This window comes from Drosophila willistoni, assembly GCF_018902025.1.
Source record: "Drosophila willistoni isolate 14030-0811.24 chromosome XR unlocalized genomic scaffold, UCI_dwil_1.1 Seg143, whole genome shotgun sequence".
Lineage (NCBI taxonomy): Eukaryota > Metazoa > Arthropoda > Insecta > Diptera > Drosophilidae > Drosophila > Drosophila willistoni.
In genome coordinates, this window is record NW_025814056.1 from 1,989,935 (window position 1) to 2,009,653 (window position 19,719).

Genomic DNA, 19,719 nt, shown 5'->3' on the forward strand with positions numbered 1-19,719 from the left:
CACTCAAGTGGGAGCTTAACCATGTTGTTCTTCATTTTATTGACTTTAGATGGTAACAGCAGCAAAAAGAATGCCCAAATCCCAAGGCGCTTTTCCATTTCATTTGTCTATATGTACATATGTATGCATATTATACCCTTGCAGAGGGTATTATAAGATTGGTCAGATGTTTGTAAAGCACAGAAGGACACGTTTCCGACGCCATAAAGTATATATATTCTTGATCAGCATGAGAGCTGAGTTGATATAGCCATGTCCATCTGATTGTCTGTCCGTCCGTCCGTCGGTGCGTATGAGTATTACCCATCCTTCTTAAAAGCTATGAGGATAAAATTTGGTATTTAAGCAATTTATAAACTGGGTGAGATGAAGTACGAAAATCATACGGATCGGACCACTTCATCACATAGTTATATACGAAAAATTAATGAAGGAGTTGGAGTATCCTTAAGAAATTTGCTAATGTTATAGTCTTTTTAATAAATCATCAGATGCCAAAATTTCAATTAGATCGGATAAATAGAACACATGTTAAAGTCAATATAAATCAGCCTACTACGTCACGTCAGACGCAGCGCTACATAAACTGTGTGTGTATGCGTGCCAGTCGCGGCATGCATGTATAATAGGATGGGGAAAAAGAAGAAAACGAAATGGAAATGATATTTGGAAGGTTTTGTTTATGTATTGATGAATTGAGTTACAGAAAAAGAGGTTAGAACATTTAAGAATATTATGGACAAGGATTGCAAGAGTATATAAAAAAATTAAAATACAAACGTTTGTTTGTTTATTCCATACCTACTTCCGCCCACTGAAAATTCTAAATCCATAATTTAGTAAAAAACGGTTGGCTTTGTTAATTTTTTGCCTATTAATGTTTAAGCTGACTAATTAGTCTTACTAATTTCTACCAGCTTGTCAAATTTGATTAATATCGGACAAGAACCATGGAAAATATACGTATAAACGTGTTTAACTAGGCGGTCCATAAGACTAGAGTTGCACGTGGGGTAGGCTAAAAATAATTAAAAAGACATGCCAAAGTCGGCGAGACGATTTACTCACATCATTGTTTTAAGGAGTCGTATTATCCTTTATAATTCTTTTAATATCTTTATAAGAAAAAACCATTGAATTAAATATATGCAATTTCAGATATATAAACCCCTTAAAATAAATATTAAATAGTTTTCCTTGGAAAAGTGTTCAAAAATTATCCTTTTTTGGGGGTTCCAGGTGTAAAAATCCCCTTAGAAGATCCAGATCCCATATAATATTTATTATTAAAAAGTCGTTTGTTTCATAACTTATTGAATCTTGCGATTTTGAAAACAGATTTTAGATTCCCTTAATTTTACTCATCTCTCGTTTACAAAATTATGATGGATGATTTAAGTTGTGTTAAAATTTCTTTTTAATTTCTAAAACCAAACCAAATGCCTTAAGTAATTTAGATATTAACATAAAACGAAATGACGGCTTTTTTTTCAGCAAACAGCCAAAAATTTCTCTTTCTCGTGGTCCGAGCTAAAAATAGGTAAATGTCTAGTGATTATTATTTCCTTATATAAGTTTATGATAATAATAATAATCATATGCTATGTTCATGGAATGATGGACGAGCACAAGGTTAGAATCATATTAAATATTATCTCATAACTGCGCCAACATGCTTCAGTAAAAAAATAAACTTCTAAATGTATGCTATATAAGACAACCTTAAGCAGATCAGTTTTGCAAACTCTTTCGGTATGTTGAAGTTCACGGTAGTTTTTTTCATAATTGGCACATGGCGCATTGCCACAATAGAGGGACAAACCTGTGGCACGTGTCAGACGGAAAATGCAGCGTATTGTGTCACCAATACAACATATTACAATTGCATGGGTAAGGACTTTAAGAAGATTGAAAAGATCTTTATAGTCTATAAAAATGAATTATTCTATTGGTAGCCAATGAGAAAATGGGCACACTTCAAAGTTGCAGCGATGGAAAAGTTTGTACTAATAATGCTGAAGTCTGTGTTCCAACTACTTCTGTCGATGGATCGACTATAATCGATGTGTGCGGTGCTTCAATGAGTGGCCAAAATTGTGGAACTTGTTCTGGAAGCAATTCTTACGCCTGTGCCAGTCAAAATCAGTATGTACGCTGTGTCAATAATGCAGCTGTAATGTCGAAAGTATATAACTGTGATGGCGATGATGTGTGTATTGTAGAAGCTCAAATTATTGGTTCTATTTGCATATCCAAATGCGCTGCCGAGTCCTTTAATGTAAGTTTCTTTTGGTCTCTGTCATTTTAAGAAATTGAATTAATCTCTGGTTTTTTTGTTTTCTAGTCTTCTCCCACTTGCAGCAATAGCAACTATACAGCGGTAGTTCCAACAATTCCGCCAACCACTGCACCGACCGCAGATGAACTGAAGGCTGCCTGTGATGTGGCTTCAGCTAGCTATTCAACATCATTGTACTTCTATGCCATTTATACGGCGGATAGCACATGCAATAGCTATCTATATTGCGAGAGAGCCAGTCTAACAGCGACCACATCGATTGCCTTTCGACTAAATTGCCAATCTTCAGCTTCCCCCTACTTTGACTCATCCAGCGGCTCTTGTGTGAGCACTAAACCAAGCAATTGCTGAAGATTAGACAACAAACACATTCGACACATCAGCTCAATTTTTGGTAATTTGTCTTCTTACCTTTTTTCCTGTAGCTTTAAAATGATCTATTAGCATACAGTGTAATAATAAAATAATAATATAATGTTTATACATTTTTTTAGCCTTGAAAGTGTATAACTACAAATGTACATGCTAAATTGTTAAAACAAGAAAATTAAAAAGAAAATCTATTCACATTGAAAAAAATAAATGATAAATAATGAATGTTTTCTTTATTGCTCTAAATTCTAATACAAAATTATTTAGCATATTAAATGAACCACATGACGTATACGTAATTCAATTCAAATTATTGAGCATATTTAATGAACAACATGACGTATACGTAATATATTAAAGACAATTTTTATTGCCAGGGTTTAATTTTGAGACTTATCTGAAATAAATAATATTGTTTATTTGTCAGATAAGTAAGAGCGAGAATCATCCGAATCCTCTAGCTAGGATTGGTTCCGATGGAATATGTTGGTAAAAAGGATTTAATAGTTTTATATATTACTTACTTACAGTTTATTCATATAGACTCTAGAGATCTGTATCTGAAAGAGTATCTAGATATGGTCTTTCAATCTTGCTTATGAAATGACCTTTAGATAAGCAGATAAGAATCTGAAGCATATATATGTGATATATGATACTTGACTATAAACTATATTGGCATGTCATATAAAATTTAGAAACCCATTCTTCTACTCAAACATTTACACAGAGCCACACATACAATGGCCGGCATGAATTTAGAAGCGTCTCATGAGGTTTGTGTAGTTTCAGAGAAGTGGTAGGGAAAAGTTCGAGTCGGGTTTTGTTCCGTTCACAAAAGATATACATACATAGATGGCTTGGCCGAATATGGAACTGAATATATTATTGGAGAGGTTCTTTCTTATTTTACTCAAAGAAAGTATATGGTATTAGTAACCCAATTTAAGTCGCTTTTCGTTTAAAAAACATACAAAAGGCTTACCCCTTGTGAGCCACCTGAAAAATAACGTGAAAAATAAACAAATAGCCACAAAAACATTACAATTCCAAAAGTTGGATTTTTTACATGTTTTTTCTATACAATTTTTAAAATAATTAGCCTCCAGTTGATTAAATTACAACAATAAAAAAAATCGTTTTTTTTTTTTTGCCTCATCATATACATTTTCATGGGTCTTCCTCTGTATTTTGTTAACGTTTTGATGGTTTGCAGTTTGTAATATACCACGAAATAATAGTTTGATAATAGTTTATGTTTACAGGGTGGCCCAAAGGCCCTAACAGTGGCCGTGAACTGGAAAACTAGAAAATTTCACATAAGTTACAAAATATCTTTTGTGCTACGCTTTATTTAGAAAATGATAGACTATAAAATCGAAAGAAAAAATCCCAATTTCAATTCGCCAATAAGTTATAGATAATTAAAGAGTCTTGAACTATTCTTATATTAAGTTTTAGAAGTCTTTCTTTTTTTTTTGCAGGTCCAAACTGAAGAATTTTGTATTTATTTTGTGATGGAACACATATGTATATGAATATATCGGCATTACCTAATGACGAAAAGCAATTACTTTTAAGAACAGAAAACTATATTCCAAAAAAGACTAATTTAGCCCCATTGTCTTTAAACATAACATAATAATTACAAGTTAAAAATTGCTTACATATGCTAAGCAATATGTTTCCTTTATCTAAACATACTATACAATTTATTGTTTCACGCGTTTGAACACATTACAAAATATCTTTCAAGAGAATTAAAAAATTTTTGTCATAAAAACTGTTTTTGTACCTGCAAAAAGGAATTTAGAGGTGACCCATCTATCTATCTTTCCATGGATCATTGGGGAGAGTCCGATCAAAAAATGATTTTTGGCTCGGTAATTTTATTTAGTTTATGAGGATTTATCCAAATTAGACAACTCACTGGGTTTAAACTTTAACGAGATGAAAAGGCAACTTTTTAAAATAAAAAATCCATTTGGGGTCTACATTTTGATCCTTAATTGTATGTAAATTTTTGTCGGAATGGAATAAACTTTCACAATAAATTTCGATTAAGTTTTCGATAACCAACCGAGTCATCCTTTTTTGATCATCGATTTTGAAAATACAGTTTTGTGAAACAAAGTTTATGTTTCAAAATTGCCTAAATTTGTTTAGAAAACGCTTTGCAATTAATAGTAATATATATACTTACTTAATAGAATCTTTCATTTGACTCTTCATGATTGAACTTTTACCAGTAACGAGAGCAAAAAAAAATATAAGTTTCTAGTTTTTTGCGGTTTTATGTTTTCTTTTTTTCATGGAAAAGAACATAAAGTTATAAAATCGAAAAAAATAAATTTTTGTTAAGGCCACGAGCCTTTGCTCTTTGGGCTCCATATGTTCCTAATGATTCAAATTTTGAAAACATAATCAAAATTAAGCCAACAGCATTATCTTTGACAGAGATCATAAACTTACTATTTGACTTGGCTCAATTTTCGGGGGAGTTTTTTTCTTTTTCTTTTTCGGGTATAAAAGACGTTAGCTCAGATACTGTTGAGATCAGTTCGTGTATACGATTAAACGGAAAATTATTACAGAATGCAAAAGCTCTTAACTATTTTGGCCATTGTTGGTCTACGAATCCTTGCGACAACGGCCCAAACTTGCAAAGAGTGTCAGACAGCAAATTCGGCCTATTGCTACAATCAAACGCATTATTACAACTGCATGAGTAAGACGATTGATTCAACACAGATTTGCATGTTGTGTTTAAATTATAATTTTCATCAATTAGAAAATGAGATAACGGGAGACTTGGAAGCCTGCGACACGGGACTAGTTTGCAGCAATAGCCCGGCTGTTTGTGTGACCGCGGCCGAAATAACAGATCCAATTGTGGATGTATGTGGATCCAGTGGCACTGGCAATTGTGGCAGTTGCAGTGGCACCACCACCACCTTCACCTGTGTCAGCAGTAATCAATTTGCACGCTGTGTCAGTGGAGTGGCATCAGGCGTTTACGATTGTGGGGCCAATGAAGTCTGTGTGCTAAGTGCCTTTACGGATTATGGTAGCATTTGTGTACCCAATTGTACACTATCCTTTGTAGGTTTCAAAAACAAAAAAAAAGACCTCTCCCCCCAATGGCTTTCATGATCCCTTCTTTTCATTTCCCCAGTTGGATCTAGAGGCCACTTGCAGCAATGATGGCAGTGTGAAAACGACCACAGTGGCTCCTTCTACAACAACTGGCGTTTATACAAATGTCTGCGATGATGCTGCATCGAGCACTAAATTGTATTTCTATACCATTAATACCGAGGATAGCTCTTGCAGAAGCTACATTTACTGTCAAAGAGCTAGCACAAGTGCTGCCTTCAATACGGCTCTTTATATCTCGTGTCCGACAGACAAACCGTACTACGATAATACCCAGAACGCTTGTGTGACCACCAAGCCAAGTGGTTGCTAAAGAACCCGAAAATCAACAAAAGATTTATATACATGAATACATAAAATGCATACATATTTTTTAAAAAATTAATAAAGTTGTTAAACAAAAACCTTGTTTTTTTTTTTAATTTTTGATAGATAAATATTTTACTTAAGTCAAAAGGAAAAATTGAAATTTATTTTAAATATTAAAAATAAAATAATAGAAATATTTTCGGTTGGAGCGGCATATCGTTAGTTCCTTGAGTGTCCTTATAACCGAATTCTATCTTCCAAGCTACCTTTTTGCCTATTTTTTCCCTGTTTCCGATAACGAAAAATTGGAGCGAGTCTTAAAACTTCTGTGCCATAACTTTCGGATTATAAAAAATTGAAAATTATGTGATATTCATAACTCTAAAACACTTCCCTCGATTTTTTAGAGCATATTACACTCACTTATGTACAACGAATTTTGCATTTTCCTTCTTCTTAGTCACTGGTATTAACAACTTAAGTCAGCATTCTATATACCTATCTACTCTTTTGGTATTAAGTTTTTAAGTTACAATTTAAAAGCTTTGTATCAAATTTTCCGTTTTACAATCACAAAAAGATCAATAAATCAAGATTAAGGATTTATCGAAACAGCAAGACAAATTTGAAGACTGACATTTCGGAGGTGTCTAGACCCCCACAACTCATTTCCCCATGCGGATCCGTCCATGGTTTTAACTATTTCTATATTACAGCTGGAAAACCTAATACACTGTTTTTATATCCTTGCAAAAAGTGCATCGCATAAAGTATATAAACTATAACAATTGGTCTAAAACAGTGACTTTTGTCAATAACTTGGTTACTTTTGACTCGATTGCTTTCAAATTTAACATTTGTCTGTTTTTCCACCTTGACGGCTACAGGTAGGGAAAGAGAAATAAACAACTTGCATGGATATACAAACTTTGACGCGGTCGAAGTTAGCCACGGCACTCTGTTTTTATACCATACACCCATAGGGTGAAATGGTATATTAAAGTCGCCAAAATGTATGTAACAGGCAGAAGGAAGCATCTCCGACCCCGCAAAGTTTATATATTCTTGATCAGGATCAACAAGTCGAGTCGATCTAGCCATGTCCGTCTGTCCGTGCGTCTGTCCGTCCGTCTGGATCAACGCAAACTCCTCCTAGACCGTAAGAGCTACAGAGTTGAAATTTAGCATGTAGGCTTGTATATACTGCAGGGGTTGTATATCTCGGATTCAGCCGGATCAGACCACTATATCATAAAGCTCCTTTACAAACTGCAAAGTCACGAACAGTGACTTTTCTCAATAACTTCGTTATTTTCAGAGCTAATGTATTGAAATTTAATATTGGTGAGATTATTATACATATAAACGACTATGTCAAATTTGATCGGGTGACTATATCGGGTGACTATATCATATAGCTCCCATAGGGACGATCGGTCGAAAACAGTGACTTTGATCAATATCGTCGTTATTTCCTATGCTAAGATTGTAGACCATTCTTCAGCAAACATTAGTCTTTTTAGATAAAACTTTTCCACTTTGATGGCTATAGGTAAGGAAAAAGATACCAAAAAAGTTGCAAGGGTATACAAACTTTGACGCGGTCGAAGTTAGCCCCGGCCCTCTGGTTTTTTTTATCATGTGGCTTTAATGAAATGTATGTAATGTTGGAAATAATTGAATGAATAATTCAATAAATTAAAAAAAACCATTACCTTTGCGAATCTGTAAAGATGGCAGTTTTTGACCGATTTACATTCATATACTAATTATCTTCTGATTTGTATTTAAAGTTATCGAAACTTTTTTATTGCTACAAGCCCCGCACTGGCTTAATGAGGCTCTGCCTATGATACTTGTTCTTGGAAGTTGAGCCACAGGCGGGGAGGATAATGAGACAAAGGGTAGGTGCAGATTTTTTTTCTTCTTCACTAATAATTTTGTTTAGAATTCTCTGGATAAGGTTTTGATTGAAAAATTAAAGCTTCTATAGCCTTCTGTTGCTTTGAGATATTTTATAGTTGCTTTTTTAGTCGTTTATTTAAATTGGTATATGTATCGACCCGTTAAATGTCTTTTGTGTTATCTGTTATCAGAGGGCCAAAAACTTGGTGTAGTCTCAGGGCCTTTGCCAATTTTTCGTTGTATATTTAGTTTGTTATTATGCTTCCCCGAAAATGCTTCAATATTACTTTATGGTTATATGACACTCTGACAGACAAGCGTACAATGAAGTAAACACTTTTATCACGAGAAGGACCAATAAACGCGTCGTTGAAGGTTAAATTTTGCAAATCTTTTAGGCTATATAAGTTACAGTGTTTGGTGTATACCATATCAGTAAACGAAATCACATCAACCAAAGCACAAAAGTGAAACAAAACTAAGAATGAAGACTGGACTACAAACGATTGGGTTATTTGTCCTGATGGGTATCCTTGCGACCAGGGCACAGACATGTAACGAGTGTCAGGATGTCAACGATGCGTATTGTGTTAGTCAAACTCAATATTACAATTGCATGAGTAAGTTTGGTCATAGAGACAAATGATAATGATTGGTAACGGAGAAAGTAAACGTATTCACTCTCTTTCACCAAGAGGGCTCATCTGTTGGGAGCATACAAAATTGTACGGATGGCTATGTTTGCAGCAATAATGCAGAAGTTTGTATAGCCAAATCCACAGTGGGCACGGACTCTGATCATCTGGATGTGTGCAGTGGCACTAGCGCCAATGGGGCGGATTGTGAGAGTTGTAGCAGCGGAAGCAACTTGTACACTTGTGTCAGTAGCTATCAATATGCCCGGTGTTCCGGCGGATCGGCTCTGACATCGACCGTATACGAGTGCGACACGAATGAAGTGTGTGTGCTTAGTGCACTCACTGACTATGGCACTCTCTGTGTGCCCAATTGCACGGCCACCTTTGTAGGTTCTACAAATAGGATTCGAAATTTCCCTTTAATTCTTAAATTTTATTTACTTTGCAGTTGAGTCTAGAGCCGACTTGCAGCAATGAGGAATTCCAAGCTATTACAACAACAGCTGCCCCTGCCACGACTCCCGATGCCGCAGAATTACAGGATATCTGCATAGCAGCCAGCAGCCAGACATCATACACTTTCTTCTATACCAGAATCTATGCGGACACCACATGCAATAGTTATGCGTATTGCCAAAAACCTAGTGGAAATTCCGTCAATTGGATAGCCCTTCCCTTGTCATGTTCTTCGGCAACACCATACTACGACACCACAACCATGGCTTGTGTCGCTCAATGGCCAGCCAGTTGTGCGGTGACGGTCAGCACAACATCGACTACTTCAGCTGTCACATCCGATTCTTCAGAAGCTACAGAATCTACGGCAGCAGATGCTTCTTCGACAACCGATTCTTCAGCAGCTTCTGATTCCTCTACAGCAGATGCTTCTTCCACAACCGAATCTTCAGTAGCTACAGAATCTACGACAGCAGATGCTTCTTCCACAACCGATTCTTCAGCAGCTTCCGACTCCTCAACTGCAGATGCTTCTTCCACAACCGATTCTTCAGCAGCTTCTGACTCCTCAACTGCAGATGCTTCTTCCACAACCGATTCTTCAGCAGCTTCCGACTCCTCAACTGCAGATGCTTCTTCCACAACCGAATCTTCAGTAGCTACAGAATCTACGGCAGCAGATGCTTCTTCGACAACCGATTCTTCAGCAGCTTCCGACTCCTCAACTGCAGATGCTTCTTCCACAACCGAATCTTCAGTAGCTACAGAATCTACGGCAGCAGATGCTTCTTCCACAACCGATTCTTCAGCAGCTTCTGACTCAACTGCAAATGCTTCTTCCACAACCGAATCTTCAGTAGCTACAGAATCTACGGCAGCAGATGCTTCTTCCACAACCGATTCTTCAGCAGCTTCCGACTCCTCAACTGCAGATGCTTCTTCCACAACCGATTCTTCAGCAGCTTCTTCGACAACCGATTCTTCAGCAGCTTCTGACTCCTCAACTGCAGATGCTTCTTCCACAACCGAATCTTCAGTAGCTACAGAATCTACGACAGCAGATGCTTCTTCCACAACCGATTCTTCAGCAGCTTCTGACTCAACTGCAAATGCTTCTTCCACAACTGAATCTTCAGTAGCTACAGAATCTACGACAGCAGATGCTTCTTCCACAACCGAATCTGCAGTAGCTACAGAATCTACGGCAGCAGATGCTTCTTCCACAACCATTTCTTCAGAAGCTTCCGAAGCTTCCTCTACAGCAGATTCTTCAGCAACTTCCGATTCCTCAACTGCAAATGCTTCTACTACAACCGATTCTCCAGCAGCTTAAGAATCCTTAACTGCCCACGCTTCCACGACCGAATCTTCAGGTAATGAAACGCCTTCAATCGATTCTTCAGTTTCTATCGAGGCTTCTGCTTGTCTACAGTTGCTTCACAAGAATCTATTGATGGCAAAAATTTATACCAAAAAGCGAGGCTATCGTCATAAAAACAAAACTAAAGTCCTAAAACGATAATCAATCATAATTGTGATTTCAACGATTTGTTGCTACACTTATTTTTTTTTACTTAACTACATGAACACGTATGTAAATATTAAATACACATATATTAAAATTTATAAAGAGAGAAAGATTAAACAATAATTGGTTGTTTTTATTGTCAACAATTTTGCGTTGATCTTTAATTACTAGATTTTTGTTTATTTTTTGTTTTGTTAATCTCTGTCAAGGTTGTCGACAGTCGTACAACAAAATACAATATACACTACATATTATGTACATAGTATGAATATGAGAAATTATAGCTAAGACTAAATTTTATGGATCGACTGAATATGTGTGTTTTCTTCTGTTTGTTTGTTGTTTTTTTTTTTTTTTTTGTTTTTTGGAACAAACACTTGTCCGAACTATTATTAGCTTAATAGTTAAATTAATGAGTTAAATCTAAATTAAATGTAAAAAAGCATTTCAGTTGCTCACACAATCTAGTCGATACTATTAAGTGATGATGGAAATTAGAAATTTAGAAATAAAGAAAGGCCTTGTTAATGATTTGAGCATAAAACGTTCGTAGATTCATTCTAATGTCGTCGAGATTAATGGGTTAGGTTCTGTACATGGGTGATGGCCCCATAAAGACTCGGACATAAACCAAACATATGCACACATACGTCAGACTGTCGAAAACTGTGTACACACATACATATACATATAATACGTACATATATATATATTGAGAATATGGATACAAACATATTTTAGTTGAATATGATATTTTTGGGTTACACTCACTGGGCGTTTGTTTTTGCCTGATTTATATAGCGAGCAGTTGTGTTTCGCTTCAGCTTAAGTTCAACGAGGAGAAATTAAAATGATATTTGAAATCTTATTTCATTGCTAGTAGTACACACCATAACAAAGAGGGGTGGGGAAACGGTGTGGGTGTGTCTATGATATTTAGATATATATGTAGCTTAATAGTATATACAATGAAAAGTTTTCATTTAATGATTCTTAATAATTTTCATGCAGAGAGACAAAAGCAAGATAAAATCTATGGCTATTTGCTCCTGATTGATGTTGTTGTTGCTGCTGCTGCTTCTTTTTCATTGGCAGCGATTGTTGCGGCAATTAAACATTAAATCAAATGAATTGCAGAAAAAATACAAAAAAAAAAAAAAAAAACTAGCTTGCTGCAAATGCCGAGTCTTTGTGAATGACGACGACGACGATGAGGTGAAGGATTGATGATTGGTCGAATGCTTGGATGGATGACTGAATGTCTGACTTGACTCGAGTGCCAACGTCTGGCTAGTTGGCTGACTATATTTTGGCCTATCCATAATTAAATGCGCAGAGGGAAATTGTGACCATTAACGACGCACGACCGTCCCGGGACACTATATGTGGGCAGTGGCGAGAATACAAACTGCAAGAAAATCGACAAAAAGAGAACACAAATATACATTACACATACATACATATACATAAAGATACATAAACAAAAAGGCAGACAGACAGACAGACAGAATTAGCCTCCAAACGGATGATGGATAGTCGATGGCTGCAAAAATTGTGCATACAAACCTTTGGCACTTTCTGCGTTGTCGCCATGTATCCGACGCAAAATGATTGCGTTGTATGGCTCCACATCACCTCGCCGCTGCCCTGTTTCGGATAGTAGAGCAATGTCAAGGCGCCGGCATAAAGATCCTGCTGCTGCGGCAACAATGGTGAATCAAGAAACTTTTGCTTGAATGTTTTATGCAGACTGGTGACCGCACAATCGCTGGTAAATGCTCCATTGCATATCTCTTTGGCCAGCAGAGTTTTCATTAGATACTCACCATTGCCTGTGGTACATGTAGCAATGGATAGATCATCGGTATCGGTGGCCCAACAACCGGCACCATAGGTTGCCGCTTGACCCACACGTCCTGGGACTTTTAATAGTATGCCGCCAGAACTGCAGCCAGCTGCTGTCCGGCCAGAAGCATCAACGCACACCGCGCCCACTGTGTCTAGGGCGGCAGAGAGTTCAACCTCATTACCCGGATCGGGCACAGGCATAATGGAATCTTGATTCTCCTGTTCTGCCTCCTCATCCTCCTCCTCCTCGTCGACAGAGGCATTTTTGTTGCTGCGATTGCCAGCAACTAGTTCGTATTTACTTTTATAATGATGATATAGGAATTTCGCTTTCGATGAGATCAGCACGGTGGGCTCTATCATAGTGCAGCCCATTTCCTCAGCATAACGTTCGGCTCCACTGCCAGCCAGAATCATGGGCGGTATACGCTCCATAAGCTGGGGATTCGATTGGTTATCACAAATGCGACGTGCCAGCTGTATGGGATTCTTAACACAACTAACATTTGTACAGGCGCCAAAATTTAAAGTTGTTCCATTCATAATGGATGCATCGCACTGGACCGTCCCGTCCATACAGAGATTGGAGCCATAGCCAGCATTGGTATAGCCACAATTCTCTAGCCTCATGATAGCAGCCTCGCAAGCATCGACAGCATTGCCACCATTTCGTAGTATGTCGGTGGCCCGGATGCAGGCCTCCTTGATGACGCGCTGATATTTGGTTTCGTCAATGCAGTTTCCAGCGCCTATAAACGAGAGGAATACATACATACGTTATTCCGTTAATCAATGTTATAAACTAAAGAGACTGCCACATATGTGTTTGTGTAATGATTGATGTGTGTGTTGGGGAAATTGAGGAGGATTATTCAGAATTTCAAGGCGAACCTGTGTGCACCGCAACGAAACCGGCCATTGTTATTGTTACTGCAGGTTTGTATTTCAAGTGGTGCGCTATTTCGGCATTCGTTTGTTTAAATTATAATCAAAACTTGCACAGCTCATCACGTCTAACCCGGTCCGCACGACTCTTCAACTTGACAACAAAAACAAATTTCAAAAAGTTAATTTAAAAGGGGTTGAAAATGAGTATGTTTGACGGCGCCACTGCACTGGGGGGTTCGCAACTCGATGTCGCAGCTCGATTCAACATGCAACTCGATGCAACATCCAACAAAAGAGCGCTGTTTATGCAAAAGAGAGTAAAAAGAGAGTAAAAATCGTGAGAAATGGTCGGAATCGAGCAATAGAGTCAGACTCCGACCATCGAGTCGAACATGCAACAAAAGAGTACGTCCGTCGACCAAAGAGAACCAGGAGTAGAGCTGGAAAAAACAGTGTGCAATAGCAGCGAAGAAAATTTTAAAAACCCCACAATAATCCCCTTAACAAAAAAATACCAAAACAAAATAGTGTTTACACACCATACTAAAATCCCCAAGCTAGCCATAATAATCATGAAATTTTGTTAAAAGAAACAAAAAAAAAAGCAAAACAAACAATTTTGAGTCAAGGAAATTTATCGAGACATGTGCGAAAAACCAAATTATGTCCCAATTGCTGCACAACGAAATTTAAATATGTTAATTAGTGCTGCAAAACACTATTTCATTGTCTGGTATTTTAATCATACTGTTCATTTAGTATTTTGTCATTTGTTGGCATCTGGCCACTCTAATTTTTTGCAATAAATTATTCGCACACAAAAGTCAACTATATTTTTTCTTGTTAATTTTACCAATGCAAGCAACAAAAAATACAATGAATTTGTAAATTAAGTAATAAGATAACATAGTAGAGTCGTTTTATTCGTAGATAATAATGAGTAGTAGTACACCGGAAGTGCCGCAAGTGAAATGTGAAAGAAACTGATTTGTTTGTGTTTGTCTACGCGCTCGTGAGTGTGTGTGTGTGCATGCGTGCGTGTATGTGTGTGTTAGAAGCTGTTGTGTGTGTATGTGTGTGTGTGTGTGCGCGCACTTGTGAAAGGAGAAAAAAGAAAATAAAAATATAAAGAAAAACACAGCAGTGCGTCTCTGCACATATTGCAACGCAATATAATTTAATAAGAAGAAGAGTAGCCAGAGCCACGAAAAACCAAAAAAAAAAAACACATTTGATACGCACACAATATACCTACATATATTTAAAAAGGAATGGAAAAATTCCCATTAAAAGGAAGCAGAGAGGCTGCTGCAGAGGGTAATAGCTATATAACGGCATATCAAACAGTAATGAAAAAGGTAAGCCATCAAATTTTTTTGATAACAAAATATCATCAGGTTATGGTCTATTAATCAGTTAAGGGAAAACAATAAATAAATATTATGCACACAGTAGTTACGAGTTAAGTAAATCGCAGATACACGTATTACTTATCTATACATATACATTTACATATATATATGTATATGTACATATGTATATATAGATATATCTGGCATATGGGGGCGGAAATTCTACCGTTTCTATGTAAGTACCTGTATGTACTTGTATCTGTGTCTCTCTGTGTGTGTGTGTGTGTGTGTCAGTATGTGTTCTGCATAGCTGAGTAATTCTACAAAGAAAAATCTAAAAACTTCATTCCAGCTAAAATAGTTATGGTAATAAGGCCAAAAGATCTTAATCTTATCATTGTGTAAATGAAAATTAATTATAATTGTCCGATTCTGTTTTTTGGTGTTGTTTTGCAGTCAAATGGTCACACAACAGGTGGCAGCGGAGGAGGTGATGGCGATTCTAGTTATCATGATCATCCATTGGCACCCCACTCCAAGCTAACAACATCCCTGACAGCACCAGGCACAGATGATGAAGATATGATTGACATAACGCCGCGTTCCAGTCCAGGTGATGTTATTGGCGGCGTCGGCAGCGTAGGAGGGAATCGTGAAACAGCCACCGAATCGGATACGGATTTCCATACTGGAAATCAAAGATCTCTGCATCATCATCAGCACCATCATTTGCATCACCAGCATCAGCATGTGCCAACTCACAGTGCCTTTGGCGATCCCATGGATGGTGAGTTTTGTGTGTGGTGTGATGAAGCCAAATTAAAGTCCCAGTCCGTTTATTTAGCTTATTAGTCAAGATTTATGAATTTAAGAAGGCAACGACAACAACGACGACGTCGACGACAACGTCACCCGGTCACAATTGTGCCGGCGTGGCACAGCTGTACTTTTATTTCATTTATTATTTGTTATTTTTATTCATTTAATACATATGTGTACATACCACAATCACGATGATGATGATGTTGACGAACGATGATTAGCATACAGACATATGCCAATAATTGTAGGGGGCTAATGTCGTCCAGTCGCCCCATTATCATTTTGAATATTAGTGACTTTGCTTTATCATATTTGAATATCTGAAGCAGAAAATGTGTTTCCAAAAACACATTTCACGGTCCTTTTTTCTGAATGGTATTCAGATTATCTCTAAAAAATAACTAAGATACACTTTTTGTTTCCATATGCTTCAAGAGATTAAAACACTAAAGAGCCCTTATCTAAGCTTAATCGATCTTTTACATATACAGAGACATTTCTAAGTGACTAACTCCAACTCACTTGATTGGCATACTTTTTGTCATCTGTTTTTTATTTGAAATCTACCAGAGCACATGTATATATGTGTGAGCGAAACCCTTTTTACTCGTAACCATGATTGATTTCGAAAGAATCGTTTGAAATAGCTAGTCGCGAATAAATTATTATTATTATTGTCTAAAGAAAACCTAACAAGCTATTTTAAAAAAAATTTCATTTTCCCATGCATACCTACTTAGGAGCACTCTCATTCTATGGCTCCTCGGATGTACAAGATGATATACCCGGAATTGGGCAATATGAAGATTTTCATACCATCGATTGGCAGCGGGATATAGCCAGAGATCGTATGCGTCATCGTTATATAGTCAAGAAGCGGCAGGATTCAGTGTGGGATCTTATTAAGGTAAGTTTTAACATCAGCAACTTGAACAAAGGCAACAAAAACCACAAATTATTTCACTTTTCACAGGGTTCAATTGATGCTGGCTCGGGATGGTTGTGCGTTCTGTTAGTAGGCATTGCGGCGGGCTGTGTGGCTGGCATGGTTGACATTGGAGCCAGCTGGATGTCGGATTTGAAGCATGGAATATGTCCGCCTGCCTTTTGGTTTAATCGGGAGCAATGCTGCTATCCAGCCAAGCAATCTGTATTCGATGAAGGCAACTGCTCTACGGTACGTATTAATAATATTCTCTTTATTATCAAATCATTTATTTCATTCTTTTTCTTTCTTTTACAGTGGAAGACATGGCCAGAGATCTTTGGCCTGAGTCGCAATGGTACGGGTCCATATATTATCTCATACATTACGTATGTTTTTTGGGCCTTGCTGTTTGCGTCGTTAAGCGCTTCGCTGGTCCGAATGTTTGCCCCATACGCCTGTGGATCTGGTATACCGGAGATTAAGACAATTTTGTCGGGCTTTATTATTCGCGGTTATCTTGGCAAATGGACGCTATTAATTAAATCCGTTGGTCTAATGCTCTCTGTGTCCGCTGGCCTGACATTGGGCAAAGAAGGTCCTATGGTGCATATAGCCAGTTGCATAGGCAACATATTTTCGCATCTATTTCCCAAATACGGACGCAATGAGGCAAAGAAACGTGAGATTTTATCTGCTGCAGCTGCGGCTGGCGTCTCGGTGGCTTTTGGAGCACCAATTGGTGGGGTTTTATTTTCTCTAGAGGAAGTCTCCTACTACTTCCCCTTGAAGACATTGTGGCGATCGTTTTTCTGTGCCCTAATTGCTGCTTTTGTCCTGCGTTCTCTAACACCGTTTGGGAATGAACATTCCGTACTCTTCTTTGTCGAGTACAATAAGCCGTGGATATTCTTTGAGCTGATACCATTTGTCTTTCTGGGCATCATGGGAGTAAGTAAATACCATAAACATAGCCGGACCTCCAAACTAATGTTGATAAACACGTTTTCGTATCTGTTTTTAGGGCGTCATTGGTACCTTCTTTATTAAGGCGAATTTGTGGTGGTGTCGCTATAGAAAATTCAGCAAACTGGGCCAATATCCAGTAATGGAAGTGCTTGTCGTTACATTGATCACTGGCATCATTTGCTATCCAAATCCATTTACGCGCATGAACATGAATGAGTTAACCTTTTTGTTAGTTAGCAAATGTTCGCCCGGGGATCTCACAAATCCATTGTGGTAAGTAGCCATCAATCGGTTCCCCGTTTTGTCTGCTCACTGGTTTTTGGTCTACTATTTGCAGCGACTATAAGCGTATGAATGTGACGTCGGGTACCAGCTTCATTGAGGTTACCGAACCCGGACCTGGTGTCTACAGATCCATTTTCTTGCTCTTGTTAACATTTATCCTTAAATTAGCTTTAACCATTTTCACATTTGGCATGAAAGTGCCAGCTGGTTTATTTATACCATCCTTATTACTGGGAGCCATTATGGGACGTATTGTTGGCATCGGCGTGGAGCAATTGGCTTATAGTTATCCAAACATTTGGTTATTCACCGGCGAATGTGCGGACAGTAATCTCATTACGCCAGGTCTTTATGCGGTGGTCGGTGCGGCAGCTGTTTTAGGAGGCGTTACACGCATGACTGTCTCCTTGGTGGTCATAATGTTTGAGCTAACTGGCGGAGTGCGTTATATTGTGCCATTAATGGCCGCTGCCATGGCCTCCAAGTGGGTTGGCGATGCTTTGGGTAGACAGGTAAAACTTCAACATTATGTTAGAGATTATCAACTCTTGCTTAAACTTGTTGGTTCTTGTAGGGTATCTACGATGCTCACATAGCGCTTAATGGTTATCCGTTCCTCGACAGTAAGGAGGAATTTGCCCATACAACTCTGGCCGCCGATGTTATGCAGCCCAAGTGAGTGGTTTCTTTTTTTGCCTTAACCAATTTTCTATTAAAACTTCAATCATCTCTTTCTGTTTTAGACGCAATGAAACGTTAAACGTTATCACACAGGACTCAATGACGGTGGACGATGTGGAGAATTTATTAAAGGAAACCGAACATAATGGTTATCCGGTTGTAGTATCCAGAGAGAATCAATATTTAGTTGGTTTTGTATTGCGTAGGGATCTTAATTTAGCTATTGGTAAGTATAAATGCAATTAGAAACGTATAGGTTTATATATTTATGAATAATTTTACTTCTCTCCATAGGCAATGGCAAGCGTCTCATTGAGGGTATCAACAGCAGTTCCATAGTATTATTTACCTCAACCACGCCCATACAAAATCTGGGACCTCCGCCACTTAAGTTAAAAAAAATTCTCGATATGGCGCCAATTACAGTAACAGATCAAACACCAATGGAAACTGTTGTCGATATGTTCCGTAAATTGGGTTTACGCCAAACACTGGTCACACACAATGGGTAAGTGGGACCTAATAGGATTTCATTTTAAATGAACAAATTACCAATTCCATACACTCTTCCCTTAGACGACTGTTGGGTGTGATTACGAAAAAGGATGTCCTACGCCATGTGAAACAAATGGATAATGAAGATCCCAATACGGTACTCTTCAATTGAATTTATGAAGCCAATCAAGAACACAGGGCATCTACTAGTTATTATTATTATTATTATTATTACCTGTACACTATCGAAATACCAACAATATTTGATATGTGCAAAATGCAAATAGCAATTTAAGCTTAAGTGAAAAAGTTTAACGTGTGGATAGAAACGGAATTAAAGTCGTATAGTAAAGTTATGATCGAACACAGATATAGAAAAGAGACAGACGACGTTCGTTACGTGAGAGATTTAGCAAATTGTATGGAGCTCTATTAAATTTATACATATATTTATATATATATATATATATACAGCATATATATCTCGTTAAAGTTAATTTTAGTGAAACAAAAGAAATGAAAAGAAAATTATAATTTATTTACTAGTGCAAATGGTTATAAACATATATATTCATTTCTAATGCTATATTGCCAATTTGTAATTATGCATGAGATGTCAGATTAACTTAACACATCACTCGAACACACACAACACACACACACATACAAAACATATACAATTTCTTGTCTATAGCTTTTTTTTTTTTTTGTTATGATGAATGATGTAAAAACTGACAAAAATGTTTTTGATAGAAGTTAAGAAGAAACTGCTGTTCGTTTTGCTTTTTCTT

The 19,719-nt window shown here is 37.3% G+C and overlaps 5 protein-coding genes across 6 annotated transcripts; 4 read left to right on the plus strand and 1 right to left on the minus strand.

Annotated features, from left to right (window-relative positions):
• Positions 1 to 2,080: 2,080 nt before the first annotated feature.
• LOC26529804 lies at positions 2,081 to 2,650 on the plus strand. Its single transcript, XM_015177599.2, has 2 exons — positions 2,081 to 2,278; positions 2,345 to 2,650. Exons 1-2 carry the CDS (start codon positions 2,081 to 2,083, stop codon positions 2,648 to 2,650), a joined length of 504 nt encoding a protein of 167 aa, XP_015033085.2.
• Positions 2,651 to 5,266: 2,616 nt separating this feature from the next.
• Positions 5,267 to 6,140, plus strand: LOC6646441. The gene is made up of 3 exons (XM_002069071.1): positions 5,267 to 5,399; positions 5,463 to 5,773; positions 5,847 to 6,140. Exons 1-3 carry the CDS (start codon positions 5,267 to 5,269, stop codon positions 6,138 to 6,140), a joined length of 738 nt encoding a protein of 245 aa, XP_002069107.1.
• Positions 6,141 to 8,502: 2,362 nt separating this feature from the next.
• Positions 8,503 to 10,677, plus strand: LOC6646442 (flocculation protein FLO11). Of its 2 annotated transcripts, XM_023178115.2 has the most exons (4): positions 8,503 to 8,661; positions 8,737 to 9,065; positions 9,128 to 10,067; positions 10,146 to 10,677. In XM_023178115.2, the coding sequence occupies exons 1-4, from the start codon at positions 8,526 to 8,528 to the stop codon at positions 10,466 to 10,468; spliced, it is 1,728 nt and encodes a 575-aa protein (XP_023033883.1). In that variant the 5' UTR covers positions 8,503 to 8,525; the 3' UTR covers positions 10,469 to 10,677. The 2 variants fall into 2 exon arrangements, with proteins under 2 accessions (XP_023033883.1, XP_002069108.2); XM_002069072.4 differs by having other exon boundaries at positions 9,128 to 10,677.
• A 113-nt stretch (positions 10,678 to 10,790) lies between these two features.
• Positions 10,791 to 13,461, minus strand: LOC6646444 (threonine aspartase 1). The gene is made up of 3 exons (XM_002069074.4): positions 13,403 to 13,461; positions 12,230 to 13,260; positions 10,791 to 12,071 (listed from the first exon to the last, which is right to left on the minus strand). The coding sequence occupies exons 1-3, from the start codon at positions 13,428 to 13,430 to the stop codon at positions 11,988 to 11,990; spliced, it is 1,143 nt and encodes a 380-aa protein (XP_002069110.1). The 5' UTR covers positions 13,431 to 13,461; the 3' UTR covers positions 10,791 to 11,987.
• Positions 13,462 to 14,620: 1,159 nt separating this feature from the next.
• Positions 14,621 to 19,590, plus strand: LOC6646445 (H(+)/Cl(-) exchange transporter 5). Its single transcript, XM_002069075.4, has 11 exons — positions 14,621 to 14,757; positions 15,208 to 15,538; positions 16,314 to 16,480; positions 16,547 to 16,750; positions 16,817 to 17,449; positions 17,523 to 17,740; positions 17,805 to 18,264; positions 18,327 to 18,427; positions 18,496 to 18,659; positions 18,728 to 18,941; positions 19,010 to 19,590. Exons 1-11 carry the CDS (start codon positions 14,671 to 14,673, stop codon positions 19,098 to 19,100), a joined length of 2,670 nt encoding a protein of 889 aa, XP_002069111.1. The 5' UTR covers positions 14,621 to 14,670; the 3' UTR covers positions 19,101 to 19,590.
• Positions 19,591 to 19,719: the final 129 nt, after the last annotated feature.